Genomic DNA, 13,978 nt, shown 5'->3' with positions numbered 1-13,978 from the left:
GCTCAGCTGATACCTCGTGAAGCGGGTCAACAGGCAGAGATTCTGCTGCAGACAGACAGATTTCCCTCCCGCCTCCTTTTTCAGGTCACTTACTCCCCAATTTCACTTGGACATCACTCCCATGTCAACCTCAGAGCGCCTCAAACCAGGACACTGTGGGTGCCTTCTAGGCCTGCAAGCATAACCAGCATTTTATCTGTTTAAAGATGCTGCTGAATAAAATGATTCAGAGAACATTAGGCCGAGTCTGAGCAAGCAAATGCTGTCATCACATTCCCCTTTCACTGCTGAAAAACAAATCCATCTTTCCCAGGAGTAGCATATAAGGCAAGCAAATCTGGCTTGTGTCACGGCAGGACCAGCGTGTTTACAACGCAAGTATTCCTGTGCAGGAACACTCCAGGATCCATCTGGCTGTTTATCATCCCTCTGTCTCACTGCAGAGCTTCCTATGCAGTGCAGTCTCCAGGTCCTCAGATAACCCCAGCCGGGGAACAGCAGCAATGATGTACGGAGCCTGATGCTGCCGGTGAACCCCGAGCAGACGCACACGGCGGAGGCAGAAAATGCTGCACTCCTCTGCAGCGAGGATCCCCACACCCATCCCCAGATCCCTGCATGCGGGAGAGCTGCCAGCAGGCTGCTTTCAGGAGCTGCAGACAGGAAACAGCAAAGGATCCAAAGGTCTGTTACCAGGCACCAAAAAAAAAAAAAAAAAAAGAAAAAGCACTCTTCGTGGAAGCAGTGGCCTAAATACACATCCCAGAAAACAGCATCTGCAGAACACAGTAACTGCAGGTTGCAAAAAGGCTAGTCACTCTCACCAGGCAGGGCATTCATTTAATCTCAAATACCCCAAACCTAAAATAATCTCCAGAAATTACAACAACCAGCTGCTCCCACTGGGGAGCTCAGAGCAGGGCAAGAGCTCCACAAACACAGCTGCTTCTTGGCTCAGGCTGGTTTTCCCCAGAGCCTCAGAGATCACAAAAAGCCTTTTTCACACAGCATACAAACAACTCCCAGGTGGATCCTCCTGCTCTGAGGGCTACTGGAGACACAGAGCAGGCCTGAAAGTAAGCAATCATGTCCCGGGAAAATCAAGTCCACTTCTGCCTCGATGGGGACAGAAGTCCTAGAAAGGCTAGAGATTTCCTAAAATCCTATTTGGCACCAAGCAAGCAGCTAGATTAAAAACCATTGGACATAGGAGATTTAAGGTCTTATCCAACCCAAACAAAGCAGAAAGTGCAAACATTGAGCTCTTGGGAGGAAAAGAAATTTGAGACTACCTGGAGAGGCAGAGGGGAGGCAAAGGGAAAAGTAGTTCAGACCCAGATAGAAAAATCTCTCAGACTGCAAGTGCCAGCACTGGCAATGCCTCTGCAGGTCTCATCTAAAGACCAGCTACTAAAATAACACACAATATTTACTAAGCCATTTTTCATGCTGTCTTTACAGCAGCAAGCATTGGAAAAAAAAATAAAAATGAACCTTAGAGAGAAAACAACAAGCCACAAAGCAAGTGGGCTCTTTGTTTTTCTGCCACCAAAGCGATCTGATCCTCATTCTGATCTCATCCCCGCAAGCCAGAAGGGACTCCTCCGCTAACTCCCGCCCATGCTGGTATGACAGCCCCAATTCTGCAAGACCTACAGTGACAGCAACTCTTACGCCTTCTGTTTAAAGGTCAATAATACTCAGTGTATTATTAACTTTATGCCCTGACAGGAAGATACTAACTTACTTTTGCCATACCATAACTGTTTTTTTCCTGGAGTCCTTTATTACAGGTATGCAATCCTAAACTGATAAGATAATTTCCTCTTGTAGATTATTTTCTCATCTGCCCTATAGTAACTTTAAGACCTTTGATCATTTTTTACAGTTTTTTCAGCTTTTTCCTGGAGACAATCCATATACAAAAGATACCACAGTAGTATTACCAAACCCAGTTTCCCTCCTCTTGCAAGGACTGTTTGAAAGAACAGTGGAAAAAGTCAAGGGACTGAGAACTAGACTACTGGAGAATGGTATTTTTGTTCAAGCTAAACTTTGTTTTCCCTATCGGGGGTATATTTGGAAGTTACACAGACACTAAAAGTACGTTCTCCAGGAAAGCCTCAAACTGCCAGCTTTGTCCAAAGCATATGGAAATTCCCGTTCCCATTCTCCAAACAAAAGATCACAGAGCCCTAAGTTTTCCTAATATTTCCGAGCAGAGAAGATTCCCTACACAGAGATGCCCCCCTGCTCCGATTAAAGGGCGCTGTTTGTAGCAGAAAATAAGAGCAAAGCAGCTGTAATTCTTTGAAAGGAAAACAGGACAGAAAACAATCTATAAAAGGCTCTTTGTGGTAATTTATCACACATGTTTATTTCTTTGCATGAAATAGCTTCAGAGCAGAACCAGTGCCAGATTCCTGTGTTGCTGTCAGAGCCACCAACACAGATCTGTTTCCATTTCCAATCTTCACTTATATTGGCTAAGACCAAGTCACGAGGCAGAAATCTCCCCTCTGCATTTTAACAACAGGCACAGTCTGACCTTGTTCCCAGAACTGGGAACAGCACCGCTGGCTCGCTCCCCCTCCTACCAAAGCCACAACGCAAGGCACCCAGGAACGACAGCTTGCTTTGGCTCCGCAGCTTGCCATGTGCTTTCATGATACCCTGGGGACTTGTTACTGAAAAAGGCTTTAAACCCAAGAGGCAAATCTTCGTGGAGTATCGTCCCAGGCTGTAATCCTCAGAGATCCCATATATCCCTTGCACAGGCACTGAGGATCCCAGTCTCCTGCCTTCCCGTCAGATCACACCATGCCCACACACACAGGTGTCTTGGGAGGTTTCAACACCCAAAGAAGCCGCAGCACCCCGGGAGCATCCCAACCCCACATGCTGCAGGGGCTCCCTTCACAGCCACCCTGCTACGAAGCAGCAACCGTAACCCACCTGGGGTGGCAGAGGACCAGCTCATGCACCAGTGGGTTTGACCCATTTCCTGGAGCGCTTCAGGTCACTTGCAGCTGGCAGGAGAAGGAAGTCACTTTGCTTTGACTCGCGCGTGCACGTGCACGCTCGGCAGTCAGTGCCTGTGTCAGCCAGAACAAGCCTACTTGGCACCAGAACTTGATCAGCGCTCACCACCTCTGTGTAATGAACATCCTTAAAAAGGTCTTCAAGTGTCCCCTTCCAGCACTCACTTCAGCCTCTCCTGGGCACAACACAGAGCACAGCACGTGCGAACCACACCGCCCGAAGCCTGCAAGCCACGGACCTGCCATCCCGCATCCCTCTCTGTCTCCATAGGCCACAGGTGGAAGGGACCCACAAGAGATCGTTGACACACCAACTGTGAGCGCCCCAGCTTGCAGGCAGAACCAGGCAGGGACAAAACAGTAAGCTGCCAATGAGCAACACACACCTGCTTTTAACAGTCACCACCACTCTCACTTTAGACTATTTTTAATCACATTCACATGCCTTCAGGTACCGAAATGCCTCTGTGTGGCTCCGCAGGGAGGCACAAGCAGCTACATCTGAACCTGGATTTGAGAAGTCAGCGCTGAAGCCACCTCAGCTCTTTATGAAAGACACTGCTGTCTGGAGGGGGTGGGCTCCACCTCAGGTCTCCCTGTGTGAACTCACAGCATCACTACTTGCTTCAGACCTCCTCAAGGTTTGGCTCTTTTCTTGGAAGATTTGACCTTTTTCCTGACGCTGTACTTCCTTAGTGCTGCGGAACTGGCTCACTAATGAGGGTGCTAATAAGTGGCTTTGTTCACTTCTGGTGCTAAAACCCGCAATACAGCACATCTGATACATTTCTGCCCTATCCTTGCCCTCCCTGCTATCATCACCAGTGGCTCTAAAATAATCTGTGACCCCTTAATAACCACCCAGAGAGACAACAACCAACACTGGCAGCGGCAGGATGGGAATCCCCTCCTCTCCCACAGCAGTACTGATGTGCTCCTCTCTTCCTTGCTTTTATTTGAAGCGTGGCAGGATGACATTTGCCCCATAGTTCTTTGGGACCACGGCCAAGGCTTGCAGCAAAGAACGCTACATATGAAGGAGAGACCGACATCTGCACAGAGTTTTGAAAACTTGGAATATATGAAAGCAACAGCGGCAGCACCATCACAGTACATACTGTGATCTGCAAACCCAGCCTCTGCCAAATTTAGGTCTCAGGAGTTCAGCCAGTGTCTGAGCCTTGTTAAATTAGAGGTAACCTTCACAGAAAGTTTTACTTCAACAGGAAGTTCAAGGTAATGCAGTCCAAATCTGAAAGTTTTCAGCCACAGCTCAAAAAACATCAATGCTTCCCAGACTGTTTTCTGGGAGACTTTCCACCCAGCCCTGTTTCAGCCACACTGAAAAGGGTCAGGGTAATGAGGTAGAAAATAAAGCAGCTACTTGGAGGATGATACTGCTTCTGTCTCCAGGCAAGAACCACCGCAAAACGCAGAGATCCAGCTGACAGTTGTTGACCAATGCTTGCAATACAATCCATGGACTAAACAGATCTAAGCAGGCTGCACAGATGGATCTGGGTGCATTCAACAATGCAGCATTTCTAAGGAAATCTGGAAGGGACTCTCACCCTTCTGAGAGCAAAAGCTTTTGTGCTCCAGAACAACTATTTTCCTGGGGCGAGATGCAAACTGCACTTGCAGAAAGCTGGTTGTACCCAGCTGCAAGGGTTTGTGCCCTGCTGATTCTTCCTGCAGTATGTCAATGCTAAATGCAGTGCAAACACATCCAGTCTGTGCCAGGTAGCTGAGCGCTGTATGTACAGGTACATGACAATTTAAGCTCTAGATGAAGACACTTCCCTTTCTTCCCCATCACCTTCACCTGAGATGCAAGGGGCATTAAAAAAAAAAAAAAAAGACTGGGGAAAAAAAAGCCTTAGAATAACCACTTAGTACTCAACCTTTCAGGTAAGAGAGTGACTTACCCTTTATACCAGACAAAAACATGCGCTATGCAAGTCACAGGAAAAAGATCCACTTTGTTCTTCCCTGCTAGCCCAGCTCGCAGATATAGTAAGGAGTAAAATAGAGTCAGATAATAACTCTTCACTTACCGTAAGTGATGTGAAGGTCATACACATCCCACCAAAGCCATTCAGAGCCAGCGCAATGAATATCAGCACAGACAGAGCTGCAACGATAAAAATAAAGCCCTTAGCTTTTACTGGGGTGGAGAGGGAAAGGAGACAGAGCCCTGAGGGCTTTGGTCCTGACACTAAAAACCTCAGTGGATCAACACCCTCAGGATGCACCCTGTTGTTCCTGACCCAGCATCCATCTCCCCAGTCACACAGAGGGGGAGGGCCAGGGCTCTCCTCCAAGACAGAGTTCAGGATGGGATCACCTCTCTCCAGGATGGAAGGGTTTCTTTTTTTCTAATGAACAGACTCACTGATGCAGTTTGTCTGAATGAGTTTTAAAAGGAAAATTTACTTGAAAGGACTGGATTCAAAGTGTCATCTCACTATCTGGTCTTGAGGAACAAGCTTCATCTATCCCTGGTGAGAAAGCTGATTACACATCGTGTACTAGTACCTATTTCCCAACCCCGGAAAAGCCATGTACTTGTTTGGAATTGCTCCTTTACAGGACCTGGCCCTGCCCAAAGAGACAAAGCTGAGACCAGACCTGGCTATTCCAGATGGTTGACCCTTGCTACGCTCTCCACTTTGGGTTGTGAAACACCAGCCCCCCCGAGCCACTTAGCTTCCACAGGCCAGCAGATGCTTGGCTTGTGTCCTCAGTAAGACCCCAGTACAGCGCCGAGGCGTGACAGTCTGGAAGTGTGACAGTCAGAGCACACAGTGCCGTGCACACTTGTCTGCTTCCCCCAAAATAACCCCAAACCGCAGCCCCACAGCCCTCCCAGCTCAGCAGAGAAATGCCCACTTACAGTCTGGGTTACTGGCACCATACGCGATCAGCACGCAGGACACAGCAAAGCAGGCACTGAAAGGGAACCAGACCCATAAGTTTCTTACAGACAGTCTTACACGCAGTAAATTACACATGCTTCTACCTCCTCAGCATATCATTAAGCAAGCACAATATAATTTCTGTAAGAGGGAGGGAAGCTAGCCATTTGGAAAGAAAAAAAATCCAGGGAAAGACCCAAATATTACAGACAAGCCTTGCACAAGGGCTGAGGCAGCAACCTTTCCTCCCTGTACTGACACAGCTCTTGCTGGACCCAAATTCCCTACTGCTTTGCCAGCCCTCACCTCGAGGTGACCAAAGACAGCAGCCGCCTTCGTCCCCAGACCCAGCTGTGGCCCCAGCACTCGCTGCTTTACCTGCTCCTCTCTGGTAGGGTCTGAGTCAGAGACTTCCCCGTTTTTCCCACTCTGCCTACGGGCCAGTTTGGTTTCTGGTACAGTTCAGCGCATTAAAATTCAGCAGAGTGGGGTCCACTGTGCCCAAGAAGTCATTAATCCCTACATGCCATGACAGAAGCAGCTAACGACCTTGCCATTTGAGTCAGAAAGCAACATACACCACATGGCAGAGAAGGGTCCTAGAAAAGGCAGGCAGGACATGCTTATCCCCGAGTTAACTCCCCAGCTTGCAAACGATGATGTAATATCTTGGGTTTATGCCTCTCAGGACATTGCTCCCAGCTCAAGGAAAAAGCTACCCTCTGTGACTCACAAACGACTCTTCCTCCAGGCTGCATCTGGCCAGGGAGCAGAGAGCAACACCGGAGAGTTCTGAAGTGTGGACATGGAGTCCCAGGCCCTTCCCGTATGGAGCAATTCACTGTGCTGGCTGAAATTATCCCAGAGCTGCTCCAGTGCCCTCTGCACGGCCAGCAGCTCCCAGCCCCGTTCCTCGTACAGTTCCCAAGGTTGCAGGGACCTCCAAGAAGCACAGCACCCATCTGCCCCAGACAACGCGTGAATTCACCCCTCAGCCCGCCCAGGGAGCCCGGCACACCAACCTGCCAAGCAGCCGCAGCTTGCGAGGGCCGTACTTGTCCATGACAATTCCCAGGGGCAGCGTGATCGCACTGAGCAGGAAGGACCCAATGGTGAAGGCCAAGTTCAGCATTTCATCCTGGGCGTTGCAGGAAGGCCATTTGAGCTCTGAAGCTGTGCTGTTCTCTTCTTTAGGGCTGCCGGTGGCATTTCCTACACAGGATGACAGAGGATTGTCATTGCAGTGTGTTAGGATGGGGTTGCATCGTTGCAGGAAGGAGGGAAGAGAAAAGCCTCACACACAGGGTGCCACATCACACCAGGCGTACGCCCTCCGCACCGCATTTTGTATTATAATCAGCGAGAAATGGAGAAGGGAAAGAAGAGCAGCAGAAGGACAAGGGAAACCTGATGAGCTCAGATGGGAGCAGGAAAAGGGTGTGCAGGCACCCAGGGGACAAGTATCCCAAGCAGCAGCAGGACAGATATTCATTAATTTATTAAAAAAAACCAACTATACAGCAAGGCCCTGGCAATTACAGGGGACTAAACCCAGCAGAACCTGAAGGGACTAATACAAAAATAAGGTCCTCCTCATCCACAACTGGCATGTTCTCACGGATCTTGTCCCTAACTAAACTGGAAGCGATAACTGCAGCCAAATCAGTTATTTCGGGTCCAGACTCTGGGCTGACAAGGCCTGGCACAGAGCGACAACCTGCTCAAACGACAAGCTTCCGATCCTCACTGCGGGCACCAGGATGAGGATGGATTTGCAGCAGCCACCCTGCTTCTCGACTGCCCTGGCTCTGAAAAATCCTTCCTGGATTTAACTACCCTGTTCCCAGGAGGGCTGACAGCTCACCTGCCTTCTCCGTTTGTTAACGGATTCATGCAATCTTTAACTTCTGCCCCATAATTAGCATTTTCTATAATTTCCAAGTGGGTTTAGGCCATACAGATCAATTATATTTCCAGCTTTCTGTTCTTGCCCTTACATGAGGAACTCCGCATGCAAACTCCCACACTGAACAGAACCCCAGAAACAGGACAATTTAAAAAAAAAAAAAAAAGAGAAGTTCCCTTTTCTTTGCAGCAGCAGTTTTACTACCTTACTTCAATTCTGCTCCTGTTACAAGCCTGTCCTAAGGTAGCTTACAACTCAAGTGAGCACATGTGCCATTAGACTTTCATTAATCCAGAGCTTTAGTGCACTCCACCTCTCCTTCTCCCAGCGCTTATCTGACTTATAAGTAACCTTTGCTGGTATGACAAAGCACTTGCTTTCTTGCTGCTGCTGCAAGCCAGTGACATAAAATGCTCTCCTCCATATTTAGTAATTGATCTGACAAAGTTCAATATTAAAGGGGGAATAGAGAGAGAGATCACCTACAAAACCATCCGCATGAAGCAAGTTAGATAGGTAATTAGCAGGAATCCCTCACATACAAGTGACTTCACATTTGCTGCTTGGGGTGGCTCATGGAGGAGATCCACTTGGCTTCTCTTGCCCTCTCTGTCTCTGGAAATAACACAGCCCTGCCTTGCAGCTCTGCCCAAGCGTTGACACCAGAACAGTTACTGGTTTCACCCTGGTTCTCCCAGATGGCCAAAACAACCCTCCCAGCTTTGTGTCCTTTGCAAACAAATCACGCTCCACCTTCCAGACATCAGGTATTAGCAGGAATTCGGACGCTGATATCTGAAGCTTAGGAGCTGCCTGCAAACCTTCCTCTGTCCCCTCCCAGCACTGCAGGGAAGGCACATGGCATTCCTCTCCACTTACATTGCTCTCACCAACACCTTTACTAAGATGGTCTCAAACCACCCATGGGCAGTGATAACTGTTTGTTCCTTCTCTTTGCCATGTGCTCCCAATTGATAACTTGATCTGCCCCTTCTCTTGCCCTGCTAGTCATGGATAGCCAGAGTAAGGAGAGATAGCCCCAATCAGCATCCCCTCTGCCAGGACAGCAGCACTCCAGCCCGAGGCTCTCAAGTCACATCCTTAGAAATCAGTCCTGGACAGACTTGGGAGACTCTCTGCAGTTTTCACACCATATCTCAATCTTTTTCATCCATCTTTCCCTCACAATCTCCTCTTGCCGTGTCCCAGGATCTTAAACGCTGACTTCTAACAGTATCTTCACGAGGCAGGCATAGGCGCACAGCTTCACCCACAGCATCAATATTAAAGGGGGAATAGAGAGAGAGAGAGATCACCTACAAAACCATCCGCATGAAGCAAGTTAGATAGGTAATTTGGGCTCTCCACAAAGATAAATTCATAGGAAACAGATGTGGGTGAGAAGTTAAACAAGGGGGGGGGGGGGAAAAGTGACAAAGTAGTAGTGGTTTCCCTGTGTCAGCACTCTACAGAGACAGCTCAGCTGTGGAGTGGAAGAAGGGTGGAGGGACACAGACAGTGCAGTGACCTTCTAACTTCTGGCTGCACGTGTTAAAGAGCCTGTCAGCCCTCCTCGCGAAGAGATCTCAAAACAGAAATATTGAACATTTAAAGCTGGAGTAGATGAATTACTGTTGGTTTAGTGACCTGTACAGTTATGACGTGACCCCAAGGAGCTCCCACAGCATACACTTGCTAACGGACCCTCTGATGGCATGCAGGATGGCTGGCAACACTGGGAGGCGAAGAGGACAGCTCAGAAAAAGCAAGGAAACTTGGCCCTCTCCGAAGACTCGCTGCAGCCAGGAAGGCTGGGAACAGGGCACTAAACTTCAGTCCCTGCTTGTACCAACCACCTTGCTTACAGCTGCTCCAAGGAGGGGCCAGGCAACAGTGCTATGTGGAAATACAAAATGTTTGTGAAAATAGAAGTGGCCCCTAAGCAACAAGAGAAGATGCACTGAGGCATAATGGAAATGCTTCAAGCAGCCTTTCGCACCCTGATGTCCTCTGATCCTTTGAGCCACCTCCATAAACAGAACATTTTGGAAGTGCTGCAGATGTGTGAGCTCCAGCCGAGAGCTGTCTCAGTGGGGAGCGGAGATTCATGTGCCAGCAGGTCATCAGCACAGGAGAGTGAGGGGCAGCATATGACATGCAGCTAGGAGGAGATTAATGGGCAGAGAACCTGCCTAACTACTCACCTACCTAATGCACCTGGTTACAGCAAACAGCAGTCTCCCTCAATCACAGCTCAGATCCTGTTCCAGATCAGTGCACGTCACACTGCCGGGGAAAAATCTCCTACGTGCCTGGCTCCATCTGCAACAGTGCTTTGGGGAAGGGCTGTCTCTGTGCCAACAGTGATGCCCTCCCCAAATTCTCCTGCCAAGTCCACCTGCATACAAGCATGCCAGGTCTGACATGCAAGAGTGCCACCCAGGTGAGCGAGCAGCACAGGCTCAGTCCTTGTATGCTCACCGCTGTCTCACCGTCAAGCTAGAAGAAGCTGCAAGTCTTTATCAGCAATTACAAGAACATTCTGCCTATTTTTACAGCGCTCCCCCTAGAAGCAGCAGGATTTCTACTGCCCAATTAGTAGTTCAAGTTACTATTTAAAGAATGACAGCTTAGGTGAGAGGAAGGCTGCCTCGGTAATCATTTATGTCAAGCTCATCGCTGGGATTTGTTCAGGCTGTTACTGGAACATTTAAAGTCATCCTTTCTCCCAAATTAAGTGCTGTAGGTTTCATGAGAGGGTCAATTATTAACTACTCTTTACTGACCTCTTCAAATCCCAGGCACACACCACGTTACCAGAGGAACAAGTCTGGCTTTTTCAAGAGTGACTGCCATCTCAGACAGCAGAGAGGAGGTTTCCTTTCATCTTGTTTCATGGATCAGAGTGAGTGAAAGTAGGCAAGACACCCCCCCAGCCACCCTGGCAATAGCTCTATGGGACACAGACTGCACACCTTCACCTTCCTCTTTTTTTTTTTCTTAATTAAAAAGAGAGGAGAACAAACAAAAAAACAAATCAGGGCCAAAGAGTCTGGGAGCATTGGTTAAAAAAAATAAAAATCACAGTGAAAGACATGTGCAAACAACTGATCTGCAGTCTGCCCACATAAGAACATGTTTTCTCTTTTCAGGATGGTGTCATACTTCTGGGAACTGGGAGGAGATGTTCTTGCTTTATACCACTGCAAATGCAATTTATTTGGGTTTCCCTCCCTGCCTGACCATCCACTTACATGTCCAGGACTCCCTCTCTGGGCACCCAGCTAAAAAACCTCATATAACTGAGGCAGAGTCTCCAGTTAAACTCCCACTCTCTCCCCAGCTGTGGTTTCATTTTGCAGCAATTCTCGCTCAGGATCAGCACCTTCTCGTGCGGCTCTCCGATACCACTGACAGCTGCTAACCAGCACAGCGTGTTTCCTGTAGAAAGTGAACATTTAGCATATTTATTCTTTTTCTGTACACATAGTCGTGTGCACAGCCTTTCCACAAGCCGTTGTCACATCTTAAGAGCTTGGAAGGGACCTTCAGACTGCAAGTTGCCCACCACAGACCCCAAATAAATACGAACAAAGAGCTGTAAGGCAGCGCCTTCCTCCTACACCTGTGTTAAAGTGTGTCAACCTGCCGTAAGTGAATTAGCTTATCGTCATTTGGGTTTTCTGCAGACCTGACTTAGAGGAAGGCCCTCTGTCCAGCTGGGTCCCTATCTCTGCTCTTTGTGAACAGATTATCAAGTTCAAGATTTTTTTTTTTTAAACATGTCTCAAAGACCCAAGCCTTGAGCTTCCCAATCCCAGTAACATCGCAGCAACGCAAGACCCTGAACAGATCAAGCTCCCCAACAGCTGATAAGGCTCGAATCCTGATAAAGGCTGCAAAATCAGCACTTGTACCAAATAAAAGATGCTGCTTCAGTTGGTTAAAGGCCATGCAGTAGTGTAGTAAAATTAAAATGGGAACAAAGTGCCACTACCGCACTCCTTGTCAGCAAATTTCAAGCATACCTCTCAGGATGTGGCCAAACCTGCCGCCCAGAACGGGTACAACCCCTACTCAAATCCCGTTGCACAATTGTTTTAAAAATATTTGTTATTTTGATGTGGATTTTTTTACTAGGTGTCCTTCTCCACCCACACACAACCGAGTCAGAGTCCAGCAGACCCCACATGTTTGTGCAATGGCTGAGTAAAATCCAATACCAGAAGCCAATGGCAGACAGGGAAAGGGGGGTGATTTGACAGAAAGTCAAGGAGCCCTTCATGAATTGTAGTCACTTTCTGGGCAGCTGCTGCTACCTTCAGAGAAGAGCCTGCAGAGGGACAAGGTCTAGTTTTCCCTTTTGTTGAAGGCATCACAAAGTGCAAGAGCTTTTGCTGACAAATGAAAAGCCCTGCCAAGAACCTTTGGCTCATTAGGGAAAGTCTTTTTTTTTTTTTTTTTTGCAATACTTACATGCACACAGCAGCATTAAAAACAACAAGTGCCCAAAGGCTACTAGTTACAATTTGTTTGCACCAACCTTCCAGCCAAGTATCCGCTCAGGCTGCAGAATTCAATAGGTTATGCTCAGAAAGGCAACTGCTGGGCCACCCTAATCCCAGCAAAGGTCAAACTCAGCTTGGTGCTGGTCATTCAGTGACCACTGCAGGGCAGCTGCGAGGGATTCTGCTCTCCCCACACTCAGAGCTAGGACTCTTCCCAACAAAGTCACCGAGATTATTACAATGAGGACAAAAACAGAGAACAGAAGGTAAGTATGGATGAATGAGGAAACCGGCATAACTGGTCCTTGATGCTCATCACAAGCCATCACTGAGTTCAGCAGTGATGGCCAGATATTTGAGGACAATGAGAACATTTGACTACATAAATTTCTTTTCAGAGATTATGTTCTCCTGCCTCAGGGCACAGGTTGGTCCCTGGGAGGAAGAAATTGCCCCCAGGACAGCAATTTCACCACTGTCCAAACATCTGCATCTTCCCTGCGGTCTGTGGCATGGGCACTCCCACGGAGAAAGCCAGACAAACCACAGATTGGCAAACATGGGTGAGAAGCCAAGGTGAATCTCGCTGATTTGGGGCAAAGGCAGATGAACTGAAAGCAATCAAAGCAAAGAATAGGAGGTGGGCCCCAAGCGAAGCAGGGCTTTTGTCAGCAGGGCACATCTCAGGAAGCAGATAGGAAAATGGCTGCTTTCAGAGACAGTCAGCATTTGCTTATCAACTCTCATGTGTTTTATCTCGGTGACAGAAAGTCTCCACCTGATAGGTTTAATGAGATCTCTTACACAGGCCTGTGACAAAGTCACCATGGCAAGAACAGAGCAGCCTTGAAGAGAAGTCCTAATCGGTCTCCAGCTGCTGAGGACTCTCCCTCACAGTCTAGAGTGCTACTGGAGACCCAAGTGGCACAGACACACTTGGAAGCATCACACTACATGCGGAGCATAGGATGGAGATTAAGCAGCCAAGCTACAGCTGGTAGAAGACTCAAACTCATTCATGTTTGCCAGGTGCACCAACTCAGGCTCTGCAAGACTGAGGCAGCCACCCACAGGCACACAAAGCAGAAGAGAAGACCATAACAAGCAGCTGGTGAATGAGAAAAAAAATAAGATATCATCACAACTATTTACAGTCACTTTTTGCTTGGACTTTGTCCAGATTTCCCCCACTATTCTCAGCCGTTACGCACTGAGAGCTCTGGGTCCATGCTCTTATTTCCACCTCTTTCTTCCCCTACTGCTTCCTGCTCCATCTCCACGCTCACCAGCCCTGAATGGGCTGATCAACCTTCTCATCTCATTCAGCATCACACATCTCTGGAGAGAGCCCAAACACCTAGCTCCTGCCTCTCTTCACTCCACTATTCCCTTATCTATGCACATGCAAACCTTCTGTCAGTAAAGCAGCTTTGCAAATCCATACCACACCTTTACCCTCAGGTTCCTTTTAACCCTGCTGTCCCCATTACCACACTCGGGGACTCCCCAAACCACAATTCTCTCCCTGCCCAGGCTGGGGGTATATACGTCCACCTACATGTTGTTTTTCCCAGGGTTATCCTTCCCACACCACAAGATTGCCTC

General features: G+C 48.3%; 1 protein-coding gene across 1 annotated transcript in view; it reads right to left on the bottom strand.

The window, feature by feature from the left end:
• Positions 1 to 13,978, bottom strand: part of SLC43A2 (solute carrier family 43 member 2) — a 33,330-nt gene that overhangs the window by 15,797 nt on the left and 3,555 nt on the right. The window contains exons 3-5 of the mRNA XM_075771568.1: positions 6,982 to 7,171; positions 5,938 to 5,993; positions 5,099 to 5,175 (exon numbers count right to left, since the gene is read on the bottom strand). Coding sequence (XP_075627683.1) covers positions 5,099 to 5,175; positions 5,938 to 5,993; positions 6,982 to 7,171 — 323 coding nt within the window. The remainder of the gene's footprint in view (positions 1 to 5,098; positions 5,176 to 5,937; positions 5,994 to 6,981; positions 7,172 to 13,978) is intronic.

Source organism: Balearica regulorum, chromosome 19 (assembly GCF_011004875.1).
Source record: "Balearica regulorum gibbericeps isolate bBalReg1 chromosome 19, bBalReg1.pri, whole genome shotgun sequence".
NCBI classification, from domain to species: domain Eukaryota; kingdom Metazoa; phylum Chordata; class Aves; order Gruiformes; family Gruidae; genus Balearica; species Balearica regulorum.
Note: the sequence above shows the minus strand (reverse complement) of the source record. Positions and strands in the feature narration are given on the sequence as shown.